The 22,372-nt window shown below is 42.2% G+C and overlaps 1 protein-coding gene across 6 annotated transcripts in view; it reads right to left on the bottom strand.

The window, feature by feature from the left end:
- Positions 1–22,372, bottom strand: part of KIF20B (kinesin family member 20B) — a 48,093-nt gene that overhangs the window by 15,492 nt on the left and 10,229 nt on the right. For 4 of the 6 annotated variants that reach the window (XM_048506594.1, XM_048506595.1, XM_048506593.1 and 1 more), the window contains exons 11-24: positions 21,574–21,642; positions 21,331–21,477; positions 19,983–20,145; positions 17,826–18,134; positions 16,204–16,343; positions 14,709–14,862; positions 13,939–14,161; positions 12,178–12,239; positions 11,907–12,026; positions 9,351–9,513; positions 5,302–6,412; positions 3,455–3,593; positions 2,554–2,676; positions 1,241–1,298 (exon numbers count right to left, since the gene is read on the bottom strand). In XM_048506594.1, the coding sequence (XP_048362551.1) occupies positions 1,241–1,298; positions 2,554–2,676; positions 3,455–3,593; positions 5,302–6,412; positions 9,351–9,513; positions 11,907–12,026; positions 12,178–12,239; positions 13,939–14,161; positions 14,709–14,862; positions 16,204–16,343; positions 17,826–18,134; positions 19,983–20,145; positions 21,331–21,477; positions 21,574–21,642 (2,981 nt within the window). The remainder of the gene's footprint in view (positions 1–1,240; positions 1,299–2,553; positions 2,677–3,454; positions 3,594–5,301; positions 6,413–9,350; positions 9,514–11,906; positions 12,027–12,177; positions 12,240–13,938; positions 14,162–14,708; positions 14,863–16,203; positions 16,344–17,825; positions 18,135–19,982; positions 20,146–21,330; positions 21,478–21,573; positions 21,643–22,372) is intronic. The other 2 variants (XM_048506596.1, XM_048506598.1) reach the window with 2 other exon arrangements.

Below are 22,372 nucleotides of genomic sequence, written 5' to 3'. Positions count from 1 at the left end.
TTTGCCAATCAAAAGTATCCCCCAAATTGGTTTTAATCCTGTTGGAGAAAACAGACACACAAAGGGAATTTTTTGTTTTTTGATTATTATATTTTTTGCTGAAACCATGGTTGAAATGGCAAGACCAAAAGCCATCACCTCCAGTATGCACGTGCCTCCAGCAACAATAACAGCAATGAATTTGGTTCTCTTTCGGGGAAAAGGAAACATGAAAATAACTGCCTTGTTCTTAGGCTATCCAGACCTGGTTCCCAATAGAATTTTTGTATTGGAAAAAACATGGTAGGATTCAACTGGGGAAACACCACTAAGCTTATGGCAGGGAGACAGCTAACCTGACCTCCCCTGTGATGTAAGAAATTGCTATTGGTGGCCAAACGATGACATTTGGAGGAGGGATCTGTCTTTTCAAAGTTTTCATGAAGTGAGTAGGGGAGGGCTAGGTGGGTGCTTTTTTAATATAAACCATCCTTGTTGGAAGGATCAGAAAAACAGTCCTGTATCTTCAAATGCACTGCCTCCAGCAGGTTCTACAGAGAGGAAGGATAGGAATCATCCAAAGAAATGCATAAAAAGGTTAATGAAATTTTGACGACACAATCTTCACAAACCTTTTAGCAGCAGCTTCAGCTAAAGGGCAATACAAGAAAAACCCAATTGAGGCTGCTAAAATCTCCTTTTCATTTTCCCATTTATGACAATAAAAGACAAAGAGTAAAATTTCTCACTACTGTGCAATAATTGCCTGAATGTATCTTTTTTGCCAGTTCTAAGTCCCTGTTATCCTGCTAGGAATTGTGTCCAAGTCAATGTACTGCAGATCATGCAGGATTTTTTATTCTTTCTTTATTAGGACAGTCAAAAACTGCCCCCTCCCCATTCAGGTAGTTCACTGGAATGAGCATTGTCTGCCAGCCCCTTCTCTACCCAGTCCTGCCTTCTGCCCTGCAGTGGCACAGTGCACAGGCATTGGTTGCTGTCTAGAACAAAAGTCGTCTTCTGCTTGTAATGGATTCTGCAAACCTTTGGATCATTCTCTGGTCAAATAAACATGCCTTGAAAGAGGCAAATATGTTCAATGTTTGTTCAACAACAGATTTTTAAAAATCAAACTTTAACCCATGTAAAATTTAGGTGCTCATTAGCAATACCAATACAACAAGCACCTTACATTATCTGAGTTTATACTGTGCTTCAATAATACATGGAGGGAGGAAAACAACCCTTGACAATCACATACCTTCACACGCCTTCTGTTGTTGCTGCAACAGGTCCTCCAATTTCTTGTTAAGTTCTTCCTAATTTGGAAATGGGATTGTGGGGGAGAAGGGTGCATACAAGTGAGATCCAAATATAAATCTTTATTATAGAGTGAACATTTAAGTAGCAAGCCCTCTGCTCTATGACAGACTTCTTTTAGGTAGGCACCTGAAGGGTTGTACTTATTTTTAGTGTGGTATTATGTCTTTCAGTGGGAGAATATTAAGGAAAAGCTTCAACGATCCCCCCTCCCCACATGCTCCTTTGGACTACAGCATAACACTGGCTTGATCTGTGCCCAAGATAGTGAGATGCAGCCGCCATTGGTAGAAGAGCAGCAATTTGTGGCAGAGTGTACAAATATGCCAGGTAGGAACCCAAAAAGAGCTGCATCTATATGACTATTGAAAGAATACACAAATATGTTGCCAGATTCTACATGAAGATCTTGACTATTTCTTCCTAGACTTACTTGGGGCCCATAGGCAATATATTTTCTTTCAACAATGATCTTTTATACACATGTTTACAAATTAGGCTGGTCAGGTGACCTACTTTGATAAGCAACCTCCCGTAATTGATCTGCTCAACAGTTTGCGAGAGGGGGGAACGGAAGGGGCAAAATGTTAATTTCCACTGCAGATGGAAGTGACATCACCATGTTGTGCACTTTCAATCCACTTTCAATTTACTTTGCAGCTGGATTTTACTGTGTGAAAAGTAAATTTCACTTGCAAACGATTGTCAAAGTGGACTGAAAAGTGCGTTATTTTGCAGGTGCGTAAGGGGCCTAGGAGTCTCCAAAAAAAACCCTCTACAGTACCATAGAATTTCAGGTGAATGCTAGAGGGTCCAAGATGTGGTGATGTTACTTCCAGTCATGCAACCAGAAGTGACACTGCAGCATCTCAAGATGTCCCAGGCCTTCTGTCTCCCAGAGATGGCCAATCAAGGGCTAGCAACTGTAGTGCAAATACTAGAGCATTTAAAATGTATGACACTGTAGTCCACTGAAGTCAGTGGGCTTAACACTGTTGAGGACTGCACTGAAAAATATTTTGTTAACCTCCAGTGTTTCCCTTGTGCTTCCTTACAGGCCACTGTGATTACCTCTACATTGCAAATGGGGCAGGGACAGAGCTGAGATCATGGCTTACCTATCCATGGCGCAACTTAAACTGCAGACTTCTTAGCTCCTATTCTTCCCCACTGTACTATGCCAACAATTTGGATTTTGCAGTCACCCTAAGAACTACCTGTATAAAAAGAAATTGCATTACAAATATTTCGTACCTTCTTGAATTGCTGGATTGTTCGCTGTTTGATTTCTAGCTCCTCAGCCAGTTGTTTTTTAGATTTTTCAAGTTCATTCACTCTGTTCCGCAGTAATTTCTCTTCAGTACGCATGCTGCACACCTAAAAAAACATAGGCACATAATGCAAGTTCAGTGTGGACTAAGTGGGAATGGCATAAATGCTTCATTATGCCTTTTTCCCAAAACACATTTAAAGCATGCTTTCAGGGCTAGACTGAAAGCAAATCACAAAATTACAATTCAGCCATGTACACAGTGTAGTTTTGTGTGATGCAGAAGGGAACAAGGGTATCCAAGAGCATTGGGACACTCACATTTGCAAACTCCAGCATACCTAGAAGATAGTTCACAGGTTTTTTTAGGGGCAAGGGTACTGAGCACTAGGCCATAAAAACTCAAGGAGAAAGAACTGCTAGATGTGCAAGGTAAGGACCTCCACACATTAGGTTGCAGACAACGAAATAGGAGGGAGAAATCAATTGTTGCCAATTTCCCCCTCCTGTTCCTGACCTCCAGCTCCCCACTCATACCATTCCTGAGGGCCCCCTGTCCTCCAGCAGCAGCATTGGGGGGGTTATTTAAGGTCATGATAGGAAGCTAGGACGTCCAGAACCACTGATGGAAACTTTAGTTTCCATACACTGGCGGATTCCGCATGGGCCAAAAACAGCGATGTGAAAACGGTGTGAAAATGGTGTAAACCCTTTTACACCATTTTCACACTGCTGTTTTTGGCCCATAAGAAAACCACTACTGTCTCCACCGGTAGCAACCCCAAGATGAGAAAGAAAATTGCGGGGCGCGGGGGCGAGTACAGCAGGAAGAGCAGACGTCTTGTATGCAGACTGAAGGACTTTCAAACAGGCATCCTTACAAACCTCTTTCTGAACTTGATCAATTTGTTTTTTGGCATCAGCCAGCTTCTCCTTCAAGTCTGTGTATTCTTCTTCTTTCTGCCGGATTTCTACTTGTAGCCGGGAAGAGCCAGCAGTGCTTTCCAGGAGATCTTCCTTCAACCTGGAAAAGGAATAGGTAACAAGGACAGATCAAGTCTCTCTTGGGAGGCGAAACAGACTCTTCAGCACGGTTCCCGACCTTAACCAGCAAGGCCCCAGTGAGAATCATCCCAAGAAAATGGCTTAGCCGCTTCTCTTCAGGATCAGCAGACCAAAACTGGTAGAAGTGTGAATTTATTATCACCATTGGGCCTTTAGCAATCCACCAAAATGGAACTCACTAAGTGACAGGGAAAAAAAATAAGCCTCTGTATTCTCTGCAACTCAGAAAAGAATAAAGAGTGAAAACTGTTATTTTGCATGAGCTACGAAACTGGGCTGAGAGGATCCTCTTCTCTGAAGGAGAAATCACAAACTGAATTCTTCCCACAAACATGCTTCCCACAAGGGAAGCAGAAATTTTGTGCTGAGTAGCAACTGCTGTTATATTACATAGAATGAATACATTGCTTGCATAAGCAGTGCATTTTTAGTGATTGTCAGCCCCCATGTATTGTTCAAATCGACTCTTGAATTGGCCCCCTTATAAGGGAACCCAACAGAACATATCATTTAAAGAAGTACCTGGCAGTGACATTCTGAAGCCATGAAATGGCTGCTTCAAGCCCAGTGATAGCAAAATGCTACCCAGAAATACAGCTCTCAACTGAGGCTATTGATTGATTGATTGATTGGATTTTTATCTCACTCTCCCCTGCTGTGGCGAGCTCAGAGCGGCTCACAACAATAAAATTATACTGGTTGTGGTGGGTTTTCCAGGCTGTGTGGCCATGGTCTGGTGGATCTTGTCCCTAACGTTTCGCCTGCATCTGTGGCTGACATCTTCAGAGGTGTATCACAGAGGGAAGTCTGTTACACAGTTACAAACTGTGTAACAGACTTTCCTCTGTGATACACCTCTGAAGATGTCAGCCACAGATGCAGGCGAAACGTTAGGAACAAGATCCATCAGATCACGGCCACACAGCCCAGAAAACCCACCACAACCAGTTGAATCTGACTGTGAAAGCCTTTGACAATACAATAAAATTATAATACATAAAATTATAACAAACAATAGTGCAATAAAACATATAAAGATGGTGCTTGGTACAACTAAGGGTGGAACAGCTCAGAAAGTTCCCAGCCTTATATTTCTAAAAGAAATTGAATATAACGAGACACGGAAGGAAAGAAAGGGAGGCCAGCTCAGATGGAAACGTACCCGTTGCTGCCTTCAACTGTAGGGCTGGCAGAACAGCCGTGACTCACAGGTCCTGCAGAACTAGCACCAGGGACAGCAAATGCTATTGAGAGCTAGGGCCAGTGGATTCCGCAGCAAGACTGCTCTCAAGTACTGCATGGAATAAGGGCAGAGACTGATACTGCACTGATCTCCTAGAAATAATTGTTTCCTATGGTTCACCTAATACAGAGGCCTTCAACTGGCCAAGACTCACCTTTTGTCCTCAGATTTAGCAAGAAACCCAGTGAACTATAAGACACACTTTATGAAATCAATCACATGACAGGAAAAGTGGAAGTCAGAGTTATGATCTGCCACAAGTTTGACAATTATACAATTGATGATTACATACAGTAAATACATCTGGACTGTATCCCAGTCCAACTAATTGAAAGTAAATGAGAAAGCCAATAAGTCACCAATAAACACAAACCAAATTTGATGCTCATGTCAGTATATGGTTAGGGAAAAGGGAGTTACTTACTTCACCATAACTTGCTTGGATTCCTCTTTCTCCTTTTCCAGAACTTCAATAGTCTTCAAGTTCTCCTGAACTTGTTCTTTTAACTGCAGTTCTTGATTGCTTAAGCTTTTGATTTTAGATTCTGAAACGGCAAGAATTCCTTGCAAGGCATGAATCTCTCTTTCTGCAACTGAAACAGCAGTGTCTCTCTCCTTAAGTACTTGCTCCAAAGCAGATACAGTGACCTCTGCTGCTTGATACTGTTCCATGAGGCCATCAAGGTTTTTTATCTTCTCAAGAGCCTTTGCTTTGTATTTCTCAGAACAGAGAGCATTTTCCTCTTGCAAATCCTTTAACTGACTAAGGAGGCACTTTTTTTCCTGCAAGGATGCTTCTACTTGACAATTGGCCTCGATCAGCTGAGACTTCAGCAGAGACTTCTCTTCTTCAGCATCCATGATCCTCCTGTGCAATAGCTCTACTTGTTGTTGCAGGTCTTTGATCTGACTGCTCTTCTGAGAAGAGATGCTAATGACTTGCTTGCTCATTTCCCAGATGCTTTCAATACTACTGTGAAATGAGCTTCTTCGTCCCAGGTGGAAATGTACTTCTTCGTGTGTATCTTTTGAAAGCTCTCCCCTATCCTTCTGATTTGGCAAGTCATCTTGTGCAGTGGGACCAGCTGAACCTAAGCTGCTTAGCTCGCCTATTTTCACCTCAACTGATTTTACTTTTGAGTCTTTTTCTGCAATCATTTGGCTCATAGCCTCTAGTTTTTCAAGCAGCGCATGCATCTTTTCCTCTTGTTCTTTGTTTAGAGATTTCAGGCCAGCCACCTCAGATGTTATTTCCTGGTTGTTGGCCTGCTGCTGGTGCAGTTCTTTTCTCAAGCCAGAAGCTAGTTCTTCTGAAGAAGAAAGTGCCTGAGACAAGTGAGCTATTTTACTAGCCAAGCCCTCCCTCGTGCTTCTTTCTTTTTCTAACTGCTCTCCAAGTGCGGCCAAGTGAACTTCTAGCATTTTGGTCTTCTGTTCCATTTCCATCATTTCTCTCTCTTCCTTGACGGTATGCAAGCAAATGTCTTCAAGTTGCTTTGTCCCTACGGTGTCAGTAGAATGGTCATTAACAGAGCCTACAATTTTTTTAAAACAATAGTTACTTGGATTGAAGCAAGGTGATATTTATTATTTATACCAAACTTCTCAAAGAATCTCTGGGGAAGATGAGAGATAAACAGAAGCAGGTTAATTTGGAAACAGGTGTGTATGATCACATCTGCTGTCTTTTTTTAAAAAAAGAGACAGTTTTTTTAGCTCAAATTTTGGATATAGACAGCCAACTTGCCTTGGAATATCTTAAAAGCACAAGCACTTGCCGGGGCAAAGTATATAACAGCCTATGCAGGAGTGCCCAGACCTGGTAAGCCATAGTTACTCATCTAGAGAAGTCATTCTAGACTTGTGGTTGCATCGGATTAAGCAATAGCAGCATGAAAGTGCCAAATATGAGCAGGAAGTAAGCAATGTCCAATTCCAGAAGGATCCTAACAAACAAAGGATGCATAGGTGCACAATCCTTACCATCTGGATTCTTTTCACAGCTGCTTCTTCAGATCAAGAAGAAAATGTGGAGGTACTCCAGTTGCCTACAGGCCTCCTACACCCAGCACTGCCAGAGAAGATTCAGCCTTACACAAGCTGCAGCGCATACTTCAGAAGGCTAGCAATCCCAACTCTGCTATCACTAATTTTAAAAGCTATATATGATCAGCAGAGCTGTTTCACTCTCCCCAAAAGAGTGATAAGTGAACAAAAGGAGAAAAATGGGGGAAGCAGAGGCACATTTTCTCGTCTCCTGAATGCATGCATCTTTTCACCCGAGTACCCAACATCCTGCATACAAATTACTGCTACACGCACATAAGAGCTAATTCACATATGATTCCTCTGAGATAGGTAAAATCAGATCAAAGAGAGATTGATTCCAGTTCCTGGAACATTTTCCATTTCATCATCCTTCCAATAGGAAACTTCACAGTTGAGTATTATTTTTAACTTAATTTATACAGTGCCTTTCTTCCCAATGGGGACGCAATGTGGTGTATATTCCTGTCATTTTTACCCTCATAAGATACCCTATGGCAGTGGTGGTGAACTCTTGGCACTCCAGATGTTATGGACTACAATTCCCAACAGCTCCTGCCAATTGGCCATGCTGGCAGGGGCTGATGGGAATTGTAGTCCATAACATCTGGAGTGCCAAAGGTTCGCCACCACGGCCCTATGGCATAGGTGTCAAACTCGTGCCCCTCCAGATGTTATAGACTACAGTTCCCATCATCCCCTGCCAGCATCATGCTGGCAGGGGATGATAGGAACTGTAGTCCATAACATCTGGAGGGCTGCGAGTTTGACACCTGTGCCCTATGGGGTGATTGGATGAGAGTGTGTCACTGGCCCCAGGTCACCCAGAAAGCTCCCATGGCAGACTAGAGATCCAAACCTCTATCTCCAAGATCCTAATCTGATGCTCTAATCCAGGGGTGTCCAACTCTGGTGCCCCAGATGTTCATGGACTACGATTCCCATCCAATTGGCCATGCTGGCAGGGACTGATGGGAATCATAGTCCATGAACATCTGGGGCACCAGAGTTGGACACCCCTGCCTGATCATTACACCAAAACAATAACCACAAAAGCAGCAAAATTGGCCCAGTTGCTGACAACGTTGTGGGTTTTGACACACTCCCAAAACAAGGTGAAGAGTGGCAAAAACCAGTGCTGAATATACTCAGTGCTCTTGGGAGTTGACTTCTGCGGAGTCAATTAAAGGAAAATAGCTGGAAAGGGGAGGCGATGGGAAAAACTGGCCTGCTCAACTTAAAACATCCTGTCAGGTGTGGGTTCCAGGGAGAATCTCTTCAGTTGCCTACTCTCCTTCCACCACAGGCCCCTACTGTACTACTAGTTTTAAGAAGAAGATGAAGAAGTTGGATTTATATCCCGCCCTTTCTCTCCTGTAGGAGACTCAAAGGGGCTCACAAACTCCTTTCCCTTCCCCTCTCACAACAAACACCCTGTGAGGTAGGTGGGGCTGACAGAGCTCCAAAGAACTGTGACTAGCCCAAGGTCACCCAGCTAGGCATGTGTTGGCATGCACAGGCTAATCTGAATTCCCCAGATAAGCTTCCACAGCTCAAGCGGCAGAGCAGGGAAATCAAACCCAGTTGCTCCAGATTAGAGTACACCTGCTCTTAACCACTATGCCACTGCTGCTGATCATTACAAGGGCCAATGTAGCATAACGAAGTAGGAAAGAATAGTTCCAGAGGTCAGGGAAGACAATATACTGTTCCAGACAACTTTCCCAGATGAAAGCCCTGTCTGGAACATCCTCCTTGCTGTGCTGTTTTTCCACTGAAGAAGAACAACAACAAAGCAATTTTCTAGAATACCCCAAAACATTTATTCCAGTGGGGCTATCAATATTCCATTTACATATAGACACTGGGTTCAAGCATACTTTTTCTGAGCATGACATATGACTCGACATTTCTTGGGATTTTTCGCATGATATGTTTAAGCATAGTGTGCTCTATTTTGATTGTCTTCAAGGATTTTCTAGCCAACCAGATGCAAAGTGCTGCTGATTTTTTTTCAACTCTGCTCAAAATCAGGAAACATTTATCTTTGTGCCTGGTTCAGAAGTTGTTTGAATATTCAAAAGAAGGATGTCTACACATCCATACCAACAATGCCCTGGACTGGAACCAAACTGCTCCAGATATTGTTGTCCTTTTTACAGAACCACTGAAAATAGCATGTTTTACATTTGTTCTACAAGAGCAATATAACAAGCAAAGGGAGAAACTTCTTTTCTATGAATAAATGTTTATTTTGACTTTTAAAAATAAAAGCAATTGAGCATGTATATCCAAATCCAATTTGAAAGCTGGCTGTATTCTCCTTAAGTCATTAACATTTGTGTCACAACATTGTGTTTAACTCTGATTAACAAGTAACTTTTGACCTCAGAAGTCTCTCTGCATCTGTGGAACAGGAAGCAATACCTTGCTTTGAGGGTGGGCCTTCTTCTTCTTCCTCCCTTTCCAAACATCGTTTCCTTCCAGCATCCAGATGTTTCTCTAGCGGCTCACTAGAATGGGCACAGTTTGCTTTCTTGTTTTGGTTCTTCTGTTCCATCTGTTGTTTAATAGTAGTGATTGTGCTCTCCTGTTTAAAGTTATACAGAAAACATTTGTGCTTTTCAAGTTTTAAGTTTTCTTCCTAGGCATAGGCAAGTAACTATGCCTTTTTCAGGATAAAGGTGACAGGAGATTTGTGAATTCATCTGCCATTTCCTGGACAGTCTTCTTTCTAGAATGCTCTGCTTGTGTCCTAGTGCCTTGTGAACAGAACTAGGTAGGTAGAACTAGGCAGACCCAAGCAGAGAATTCTAGAACAAAGATAAATTTGACAAGGCAGATGAATTCACAAATCTCCTGTCATCTTTATCCTGAAGAGGGTATAGTTGGGTTAATAAAGTGAAAACACTGATTAGGAACTGTGAATTGCCAACCAAGATGTTTTGTTATTTCATTTCTTACAACTACTCATTCACCTCTAAGAGAATACCTGTTGCTAGATCAAACTAAAGGCTCATTTAGACAAGCAGCCTCCTGCCACCCCATATAATAGCTAGCACCTGGGAAGTATATGAGGGCATGAAGTCTTCCCCCCACACTGTTGATTTTTACCAAATGGCATTCAGAAATAGACTGTCTCTAAACATGGAGGTTCCATTTAACGACCATATCCACTCTAACTCAATTAGCTCCTCCCCTTTGTCAAAGCTGCCAAAAACATTTTCTTGGCCTGGTGCAGTATCTGGACACCTGGATGGGCACGAGGGGCACCAAGCAGATCCAGAAATCACTGTCACATAATGCCATGAAAATGTTAGTTCCTTCACACTTTACCAGATGTTAAATATCAAGCAGAACTCCTTCCAGGTTTCATTGCCCCCCCCCCCCCCCCGCCCCAATGATGCATGCACATCAAGAAAAGGGCGCATATGTAGGAGCCCAGAGCTTTTTCTAACCTCATCTTGCAGTTTGTGTAGAAGGAAAGAAATCTCAAACAGTCCCTCATCCTTCCCCAAAATTTCTCACACACACAAACACACACAGTGAAACTTCAGGAAAAAAATACTAGATATGTTTTGACGTACATTTCCAACTATTATTTCAGTAGCCGCCTAGGAAAGCATTGAGTTACCAATACTGTTCAACTTGGTAAGAGCAAACATATCCCAATATGTTCCAATGTGGATTTCTTCATAAGGCATTGGGCTACACATGACTGCACATGGCGTTTTGAATTAGTCTCCTGATTTTTACCAAGTCTATTTAAAACAAATTAAACTAGTAGGTCAGGATCCATAGATTTAGAAGCTCCATAGATTCAGAAAGTTTTTGGGCATGGAGAAAGGTAATCTGAACCCCAGTGTCAGCAAAGAACCACAGATACCTTGTTGTCTATAAGGAACTCCTGGCACCAGTCCTGATCTGAAGAGGAAAGCGAACCACACTGTTTGGCAGATTGGACCCTATGGCAAAATGGTGGTTTCCAATACAGCGAAAGTCAGTTTGGACCCCATGGAACTTTTCTACATGCTCAACAATCTTGTGCATGTAGAAGTGCTAAAACTACTTGAGATAAATAAATGTGACGGTACTCACACTATCTTTTCATGGTGTGTGAGACACAGAACAACCTATTTCTACAGATACTTTTCAAAACCAAATTATGCAAAATTAGTGTTGTACATTCCATTTCTCCCTGCGCCAATTGTCATTGCTTACAGGTTTCTGCAGCCATTGTGCTACTGCTTGAATATGCGGAACTGCATTAGATTTTGTGCTCATCCATTGCTGGGTCGAATTCACTGGCTACAGGACAGGGTCCAACTCACTTAGGTCCAAGGTGACATTTGGCATTACATCTGAACAATGCATTTTGCTGGCAGGGCTAGACACCTCCTACCCCCTTTGAAAAGTCAAAGTAAGTGCAAAAAAGTTGCAATTTTTTTTGAAGAGAAGCTGGAAGGCCAGCCACACAATCTGACATATTTTATTATGCTTTGTTGCAAGCACAAAGGAAGGCAAGGACCTAAGAGTCAAGGGACAACAGGGGAAGGCTAGTTTATTACACTGACTGTAAACAGTCTTTGAAAATTTCACAAGAACTTAGTAATGATGGTCGGGAGCAAAAAAGACTGTTCTTCTCAAAACAAATCTAAAGCTCCTTGGGGTCTACAGTATAAACTCATGCAGTCTTTGGATTCTAGCCTAACTGGTTTTTATTCACAAGTACTTTACCTTTCACCCAGTGGGGACCCAAGCAGCTAACTTCACTCTTCTCATCCTCATTTCAGCCTCAGAACAGCCCTGTGAAGTAGCTTAAGCTGATAATGTGACTGGCCCCAAATCACTGAGCAACTTCCATGGCACAGTGGGGATTCAAACTTGGCTCTCCCAGATCCTAGTCAGACACTAACCACTACACCACACTGGCACAAATGTTGAGTGCTTTGGATTAAGAGATTTAAAAAGTCAAAAACATACCAAGTCACGTTTGATAGTTTCTAGATGATCTACCAGATCTTTCAGCTTGTTTATTTCATGGTCCTTTTGCTCCACAATTTGCGTTAGCTTTTGTATTCGTGCATTCTGTAGAACCATTTTCTTTAAGAAAAGAAGAAAACAAATTTAAGATGTGCCTTGACATTTTGTGGTAATTTGAAAATTCACAATGAGAATTCAATGACACTTCTTTCACGTAGAACAAAGTGTGTAGGGAACATCGGTGTTAAAAGATCCTCACACACATATTTACCTCAGTAGCCTCTTGAAGAACCTGTGCAGATTCAGTCAACTTATTTTCTTGCACTTTCATGTCTGTAAGTTAAGTAGTACATATTAGCAGTTTCAAAAAGAAAGAATAGCTCAAGTCTGCTTAGCATCACATTAGACTGTGACCAGAGCTATGCTTGCTAGAGCAATCTTTCCCTAGTCTTCTGCAACCACTGTGCTCATACCCAGCAACAAGAGACCAATAAGCTATCATAAAAGGAGAGGTGTTCTGATATCTTGCTTTTTCTTATCATAAGGAGTCAAAAAGGGGCTCACAATAATTTTTCCTTCCATTTCCCACAACAGACATTTTGTGAATTAAGTGGGGCTGAGAGACTTTAGAGAGAAATGTCAGTAGCCCAAGGGCACACAGCAGGCAGAGAAACAAATTCAGTTCACCAAATAAGCCTCTGCCACTCATTTGGAGAAGCAGGGGATCAAACCCAGTTATATAGATTAGCGTCCACTTGCTCTTAACCACTACACCAGTGATCTTAACTCAGAACTTGTCAATGTTTCCTGGATAGACAAACTCAGGTCCATTTTTTAAAAAAAGAAATGAACTGGAGTCTACAAGGAACAAACCCTGATCTCTGCAACAGCTCAAGATGGCCCACCTCTGCAAGATTCCCTGCAGACTGGAACTGCCTTGTAGAGCTATGTACTGCTAGGGTTAGTAAAGAAACTGCTCATCTGTCTGTGAACCTGAGCAGATGGGGTATTTGTATGTTCCCCTCCCTATGCCACGCACCCTTCATGCGCTTTGCACACTGTCAGGGCCATCAGAAGGCCAATTTACCGCATGACCTGCAGAAGTCATGGAATGTTGAGGCTCCCAGTGCGCATGCTGCCTTCAGGGGATTTGTTTCATATAGTAATGCTTATTTTTGTTATGTTTATCTATAGCTGACCATGATGGAAGGGACCCTTATAGGCCATCTAGTCCAACACCCTGCTCAATGCAAGATCAATGCAGGATTTACCTGATTCAGAGGTCCTTTAACTGGTCACTCCTTATTCCCTTTTTAATCAACATTAAGTCTGCTTATTTTGACCAGACAGTAGACTTTCCACAACCTGGTGGATGAAATTTTAAACTGAAAGATCTGTTTGAATTTATTTTTAATATCTTGTTGTTTATATTTTTTGTATATAAAACATACTGGAGTGCAAATGAGTTTGTGTGGATTCATGGTATTTCTATGTACGTGTGGGTTATGTATTGACCTCTGAAGAAGATCCAGAAGGGTCAAAATTCGTCAGGTCTTTTGAGGTCTTTTTTGTGTTACATTCTGAGATACTGTGTGTTTGATCTTTACAACTGAGGCTTTGTGGTGGTCTGTGATACATTTTGTAACACTGTGATATCCTACATATTTTTAGATATGAATGTATATTTTCTATTGAGATTTTTATGTATAGTGTTTTATTGTTAGGAATGTAGCACAGTGCAATAAAATATATATTTAACATATATTCATGGATAGCTATTAGACTTCTCAGCCTTTTTGGTTCCTGGTGTGTTTTGCAGGTTGGGTTTGGATTTTTTCTCTTTTCTTCATCTGCTTAAGAATCTTGACTGATCCTTTTTGCAGCTTGTGAAAGACTCCTCAGTTTAAAAAGACCAAATGTCAGAAAGGGCTAGCTCAAGAACCTATACTTTTACTGTGAGTAACTGGTTATATAATTCTTTAGTTCCCAAATTTTTGCTGATACCTGCTGTCAGACTTTCCACAGTACCTACCTTCATTCCTGCACGTGAGCTCCTCTTTGATTTTGGATAACTCGGCTGTAACATCAGCCAGTTGCTTTTCCAGTCGCTCAATAGTTTGCGGGGGGTCTTCCAAAGTATTAAATACCTCGAATACAGTTTCTGCCTGCTGCTTAATATCAGAGACGTTATGTTGCAGTGATTCTACCATGCAGAGAAAATCAGCAGGACTTCCCAGACCTCTAGCTGCATCTCCCTTTTTGCAAGCCATGCAAAGAGAAGAGGAAAACACACAAAGCAGTCACACAGATCTACAGGAGAAGGCTCAGTTGTTACCAGAAAGTTTTCCCCAAAATCACTGCAAGACATCACTGGAGCATTTCTGGCTCGCTTGCTCACACACACACATTCATACATATGCATGTATATATATTTGTGTGTATATACACACACACTTTAAAAATAGAAAATAAAAAATAAGTGGGAAGAAAGAATCACTCAAGAAGATGGTTAATCCAACCAACCCAGCTCATGCATTCTAGTTAGTTTACCGCAATACAAGGGCAGATTCACACATTAAAATGTGTGCTGTTCCTTAGATGGGGAAAAACTACCCAAAGTCTCAAAGTAAGGGATTGCTCATCAGTCCAACATTATTAGCAGCTCAACAGCAACAGATAAACAAGTTGGTACAACACAATCCTTGTAAACACTCATATCAATTAGCAGATTCCTCAATGAAGAACAGAAATCTGGCCTTTAGAAACACACCTATAGAAGGTTAAGGATGCGAAGAGTTTTACCTGAGGTCTGTCCTGCTCATCAGAAGGTGGACCTTCCGCCACCCTTGCTCCATTGTTCACCAGGGGTATATATTCCTTCACAAAGTCCTTGTAAATCTCCATCCGTCTCTCACAGTTGTCCTCGACCAGCTCTTGCTTACGGGCAGCCAGTGCCCTAAGGTTAAGAAGAGGCAAGAATGAATTGTGTCATGACTTCCTTTTGCACAGATAACAGCCATTTTAGAAGACAGAAGGAACTTGCTTTTACAGATAAACAAAATTGGGAATGCCTGGAAAGAACCACTATTTTTTTGTTGTTGGTTTGAAGGATTTTTCTCCTGTATATTGTTGAAGGCTCTCATGGTAGGATAAACTTACCACAACTGGTTGTTGTGGGTTTTCTGGCCTATATGTGATCTGGTAAGTTTTTGCTCCAAATGTTTTGCCTGCATTTATGGAGGTCATCTTCAGAGGCTGTGGCACAGTAAGGAGAGATTGTGTGGTGGGGCATACCTTTTGTTCATTCCACATTAGGAGCAGAAACTGGCAGCCCATGGCCACAAATCCCAGAAAACCCACAACCACCAGATTTTTCTTCAACTTTTCTAGGGGAAAAACTGAGTAATTTTGGGGAACACTGAGAAGCTATGAAACATAAATAGATGGTCAACAAATAGAGCTGCTTTGGGGTCCAGTTATGTTGTGCTAAGTTATGTTATTTTGCAAAGCTTGGTAATTGTTTTGTTTGTGTAATGCTTTCTGTGCTTATTGTACATTTAAAATAAATATCTATCTATATCAACAGCTGTCTTGTATATTATTTCTAATGACTGAAATGAATACAGATGGCACAAGATACAGCTGTTTACAGCTTTCTTATGCTTCATTAGTGGGAATACTTGCAAAGTTACAGGTAAAAAACTAAAGAATTAATCATACTTTTCGGCCATTTCCACAAAAATTATTTGCCCCAGATTAAATGTTAGAAAGTGAACATTTTCACAGTCCCGTCCTATAGAGCAGCCAATTTTCCTGCCCCTGAAATAGCCAGTTCTTCTCTCTGTTATTTGGGGGATTTCTAGATCTGGCATCTGAATAATACTAAACCAATATAAATCACAAGTTCTCTGAATTCCCAGCCCCCATGCCCTTTCTTTAAATCAGTCTCTACCACCCTTTGTTGAAGGGATATACATTGTTATTTTTCATGACTGGTCAGACGTCTAAGAGAGGTTTTAGTCTGCAGGAAGTCAGGAACTAAAGAACAGGAGCAATATGAGCTTGGTATTTCACAGTTACTTTCATTAGGTGATGACCAGAATTGTCACACCAGTGACCACTGTACAACTCAAAATCAGTTTCAGGTAGTTGTAAAAAGCCTTGTACAAACTGTATTGACCTTCATTCCCTTGGCCATTGGTACATACTCCACCATACAGCAGCCTCCTGGATTTGCATCTATACAACACCAAACCGTAAGCAAAGAAACACTCCAGAAACAGATAGGAAGTCTTACTTGAGATTTTTTTCATTATCAGCAAGATACCGAGCATACTCCTGTGTGACTTCTTTACGGATTCTCAGCTCCATTAATAGCTTCTCTTTTCTTTCATTGATCAGTTTGTTTTTCAGATCTTCTACTATATTGACAAGCCTCTAAGAATGAGCAAAATAAGTGGAGTCAGTGAGTGGAAAATATTTGCCAATGTGCAGTGCTGCAGCCTGTTAGGTGCATTTAAGAACACTTCTGTAGGCAGCACCAAATTAGATGGCGCCTCATGTTGTTGTTATGTGGCCATGGTCTGGTAAGTCTTGTTCCTAACGTTTTGCCTGCATCTTTGGCTGGCATCTGCAGAGGTGTATCACAGAGAGAAGTCTGTTACACACTGCGTCTAGTGACAGTGTGTCAGTATGTCACACTATGTCACACTCAACACAGTGTGTAACAGCCTGGAAAAACCACACAGGTCACACAGCCTGGAAAAACCACAAAAAAACAGGAAGGTTTACCAATATCTTGAGGAGATGGAACTAATCACTTGAACAGATTAATGAATCATGAAGCCTGTTCCTAGTATTTTAACACATCAGATGTGCAAAATATTTATCTGAAACACTGTTGAAATTTTAAAGGTATGACCCATTCCCCATATGACAGCAGAAAGGACCTCATATAGGAAATCTCAGTTTCTCTCTCACTTCAGCTTGCATTGGGGGTGGATAAGGAGACATAAGATAGGCAGGGATAGGGCAGAATTACAGACATCCACCATTTCCTGTAGAAGCCTGGCATAATGTGTGTGATGGGGGCTGTAACAAGGAGATCACGCAATTGCTTTGTACACAGAAAGTCCCTGGATCAGTCCCTGGCATCTCTGGCTGCAGCAGCTATCACACAGAAAGTGATTAGGGCTTTCTCAGCCATATGAGGGGAAAATCTGGCAGATTGGCACTGGGAACCTTCAGACAAGCAGGGTGGAAAGGAGCTAAAGTCCGTTGCATCCATTGCAATTGCTCTGCATATGGGTCCACACCGCCCTTATCTAACACAGTTGAGATCTTTTTGTTAGCCACAAAAACTACCCAGCGAACACAACAGACTTAGGCTTACAGTTTAAGCTTCCCCAGACAGCCATCAGGGGGAAAAAAATTAGTTTTCAATCTGATGTACTAGCACAGTGGTGGCAAACCTTTGGCACTCCAGATGTTATGGACTACAATTCCCATCAGCCCCTGCCAGCATGGCCAATTGACCATGCTGGCAGGGGCTGATGGGAATTGTAGTCCATAACATCTGGAGTGCCAAAGGTTTGCCACCACGGCACTAGCATATCATGGTTCACATCCTTGTCTGTCAAGTTGCTGTTTTCAGTACAGCATATGTCCTGCCTTGCTAACTTTGTAGCATACTACATGCTACATACAGACTGTCTCAGTCTATGTCGACCATAAGGAAGCAGGCTGCTACCACATTAACAGTGCAATCTTATGCAGATTACTCCAATTGAATCCCACTAATTTCGGCAGGTTTGGGCTGGACTAATTGCATAGGATGGCACTGTAAATTAGTTGTTAAAACATTCTGCATTTTCAGCTGCAGAACCAACACAGCTCCTCCTCGGACCCAGCAGAATATACCAGATATTCCTCTTTCCCAATGACCACTTCATCTTCATCAGCTGTCTGGCTTGGTGTCTCCTCCATGTCCTCGGACTCTGTCACCTTGAGGGTGTTATTCTCCACACAGATTTCATGCACCTCACTGCTGTCAGCAGTCAGTTCTTCTTCATCTTCAACCACATCTTCCAGAGTCCTCTCCCAAAGTATAGTTGTTCTTTTTAGAGGATCACCCACTTCTGCTTCTGTGACAGTTACTAGTTCTTCTGTGATGGATTTCTGGTCATGTGTTTGTTCTTGTGAAGAATTGGAAGAGTCAAGGACAATGACCTGTTGGGCAAGAAAGTTAATTAGCTGTGTTAAACGCCACAGTAGAAGCTGTTAGTTTGGCTGCCATTACAGCTTCTTGCAAAAAGAGGTTTAGTAAAGATCTCTCTCTCCTTCATACACAGGAAAGTTTTCCAAGGACACACTTATTCGAGAACAAGCTAAAACCAAAGTTACATAAGCTTCCTCTCAGTTTAGGAAAGAGACAACTAAGTAGGAGACGTGATAGAGGTTTTCAAAATTATGCATGCAGTGGAGAGAGTTGACAAAGAAAACTTTTTCTTTCTCCCCTAAAATACTAGAACTTGAGGGCTTCCATTGAAGTTGATGGGCAGTACATTCAGGATGGGCAAAAACTATATGTACTTCTTTACACAGAGAGTGATCAAAACATGGAATTCCCTGCCAGAGGTTGTAGTGACAGCCACAGGTATAGACAGCTTTGAAAGGAGATTGGATATATTTACGGAGGATATGTTTCTCAGTGGCTACTAACCATGGTGTCTAAAGGGAACCTCCACATTCATACAGAGACAATCTCTGAATCCCAGTTCTAGAAGGGAACATTAGGATAAGGCCTTGGCCTCTTTGTTCTGTTGTTGGCCCTCCCAAGGAAGAGACTGGCAACTATGTGAGACAGGATGCTGGACTAGGTGGACTTCTGCTCTGAGCCAGCAGTGCTCTGATATTCTTTACTTGCCAAGGTGTGTGCCCAGGGGCATATAAGAACTTTATGGCCCTTTATGACAACAGTTACCAGCTTTAAATAAAGTGGTATCCCCTATGAGTCTAAAAGAAATATCCATGTTCAATAGGAGGATAACAGTCAAATACTGGGGTCTTGAGGCAAGCAAGGGCTGATTATCTCAACTTACCAAAGGGGCCTTGGCAGGTCACTGTTTGGAAAATAATGCTGAACTATATGAATCTTTGACCTTTCTAATAGTGTGGAAGCTAAAGATCACGTATTACTATTCCCATTGTACTTGGCTTCTGATGTTAAACTAAAATAAACAAATTATCTCAAAAGCATTGTCAAAGGCTTTCACGGCCGGAATCACTTGGATGCTGTGTGGTTTCCGGGCTGTATGGCCGTGTTCTAGCAGCATTCTCTCCTGACGTTTCGCCTGCATCTGTGGCTGGCATCTTCAGAGGATGAATCTTCCTCTGAAGATTCCAGCCACAGATGCAGGCGAAACGTCAGGAGAGAATGCTGCTAGAACACGGCCATACAGCCCGGAAACCACACAGCACCCAAGATCTCAAAAGCAATTACAGAATTCAATGGACAACAAACTATCCACTTAGAAGAAGAAAAAGAGTTTGGATTTATATCCCCCCTTTCTCTCCTGTAGGAGGGGCTTACAATCTCCTTGCCCTTCCCCCCTCACAACAAACACCCTGTGAGGAAGGTGGGGCTGAGAGAGCTCCGAGAAGCTGTGACTAGCCCAAGGTCACCCAGATGGCGTGTATTGGAGTACACAGGCTAATCTGAATTCCCCAGATAAGGCTCCACAGCTCAAGTGGCAGAGCGGGGAATCAAACCCAGTTCTTCCAGATTAGAATGCACCTGCTCTTAACCACGACGCGACTGAAGCTCCCTGAGGCCATTAGGCTCCTTAGGCTATTAATACTCCAATACCCATATTTTAAAAAAACCTCTGAACAAATAAAAATATGCTTTCTTGAATTCTGCAGGATTTACTTTAAAATTAACAACAATCTGGTTTACAGTGAGCATTCTTGCATTTGAAATGCCAAACACGTCACAGCTATTTGCAAATCTCACACAGGCCAAATAAGCCAATTTTTTGCCACTAAAGACAACTGGCAATTTATTTGACCACGTACTTTTTGAGCAATTGCCGAAAACTTCAGCACGTTGAGCGTCTCGTCATATGCAGCAGCACTCGGGCTGATGTTGACTATCATGCACACTTTCCCTTTACCGCTGAAGAAGCCTTGGAAGAAGTGAGTTAGCTTACTTTCACGAAAGGGTATGTGCTGCTGCAACCTGGAATTAAACATCACAACGTCATCACATTGCAACTCATCTTCAAGTGCGTTTATTGAGGCAGGCAAGTTGGCGCAACCCTCATTCAAGCAAAAGTTCTCCAGCCATTCATACAATCCACAGCAGCAAATTTGCTGCTGGTCTGCAATGTAAATCTTGGAGGGCAGAATGGATGTTGGCAAAGAGAAGGGACATGCAGCACAGAACTACTTCGTGACCCCTGTGTCTGAGGATGCGGTTTCCCTTTGCCAGGACAACCAAGCAGTGTACATGCAACAGATTTGCACTGCACGATGTGCTTATTGGTCCTCAGCGAATGGCACCCAAACAGATTTTCTTTTTTTATAGGCTATCTTGGTTTTCAGCATTAAAATAAATAAACCAGAGGGTGAGTGGGTGTGCTCCAAGATCAAGCAAACTTAGATGTAAATGGGGAAAGGGAAGTTGTACTTGCTGAACACAATACCAGTTACAGCAAACTGTGTGTAAGTCATACTTCTGATAAAAAATTATCAAGATTTTTAAAAAATGCAAACTGCTATGCAGATTTTTAACAATCGGCCAAGCATCCTATGACAGGTAGAGGGCAGAAGAGTACATTCAGTCTAGTGCTGTTTCATTGCAGAGGCACCAAAGGCACCTTTAAACACATATAAGGAAAAACTCTTTGAAAGCTTAAGGTGCCATCTGAAAAGTAAGGCACTTGCTGCCCTTTTACAGCACCTCCCCACACACACTGTAACAATCTCTGCCAGTTATGAATGGGAAGGAATACAGGAAGTGGATTATGCAGCCTGTGTGTTTCTTGAGAAAGGGGACAGAGAAATTGGGATGACTATATGGATGGCCCAGGCTAGCTGGGTCTCATCAGAAGATAAGCAGAGTGGGTCAGCCCTGATTGGCACTTGGACAGGAGACTATCAAGAAGCCCAGGGTCATCACACCAATGCAGCCAATGGCAAACCTCCTCCATGCGTCTCTTGCCAAGAAATCCAAATGGATTCGCCCCAAGTTGGCTGATATCACTTTACACACACAACTGGGATAAATAATGCAATCGCAAACCATTAATTATCAGGACGCACCAAAACTACTTCTCCCATCATACAACGACCATTTTACCCTTTGCAAGTGGCAAGACAGCCTTCTGCCAAAAATTCTGAAGTCCTATCCTCTAACGCTTACTTAGATTGCTGACTGGCCTTGAGAGCATTGATGCATTTGCCCAGAATAAGCAGCGACGCGTTAATATTCCCACTCTCTTTTAACCTCTCTCCTTCATTGCGGGTTCTGGTGCAGCGTTCCGAGCCAGCCAAGTCACACAGAAATAACCTGAAGATAGATAAAAATCCACAAAAAGAGGAAATTAAAGCTGCCCTTTGTTTGAAGAATCAAGAAACAGACTTATCTCCGTGCAAGAGCACTTACTCACTGACTCGCACGACTTCAGTTGTGTTGGAATCTATTCTAAGCATTTTCACGGAGAATATGCTGTGGCTGAAAAGAAAAAAAATAGAGCATAAAACCAGGTCAGAAACATTGAATTTTGCCGAAAACATTGTTGCAGCTTAAAACTGATTAAAGAATTTAAAATCCTAGGATCAGGAAGTCTCAGCATACTTTATAAGGTATGTTCACCTTGGTTCTAATGAGCAGTGACTAAAGACCTATCACCATGCACATATTCCCCCCTACCCATACCCTAACATGGTGTTTTCCCCGCAACCAATATATCCTAGGATAAGGAAGTGAAACATCCCAGCTCAGCCATGACTTCTGCGCATGTGGCTTTTCTCCGGTCTTAACTCGACTTGTCTCCTGGAAAGATTTCCCCTTATCCCGCCACTCTTCAAAAAAAAACGCATTAAAGTTGGCGTGGTTCTTTTGTAAAACATGCCACTCCCCGCTCTCATGCAAACACTACGGGAGACGGACTGGTTTATTTTTCCCGCCTCACCACCTGCAGCCAATCAGAACATCAAGAAAACGGGACAGTTCGCGCATGTGCAGAAACATCAACAAGGGAAATGAAACTAAACGAGGGGCTATGCGAGTTCTTCCTCCTGGCCTGAACACGCTGACAGGCTGCCGTGCAGAGGGAGAAACCGAGATAGAACCATCCTGGTATGTATGATCCTGGAATATATTGGCCCTGGGGAAAATGCCCATGATTTTTAGGCTTATTCATTACTGTGCTGTTAAAGCAAGCCTATTTTTAATATTGAAG

The sequence above is a fragment of the Sphaerodactylus townsendi genome, linkage group LG08, assembly GCF_021028975.2.
Source record: "Sphaerodactylus townsendi isolate TG3544 linkage group LG08, MPM_Stown_v2.3, whole genome shotgun sequence".
NCBI lineage: Eukaryota > Metazoa > Chordata > Lepidosauria > Squamata > Sphaerodactylidae > Sphaerodactylus > Sphaerodactylus townsendi.
Note: the sequence above shows the minus strand (reverse complement) of the source record. Positions and strands in the feature narration are given on the sequence as shown.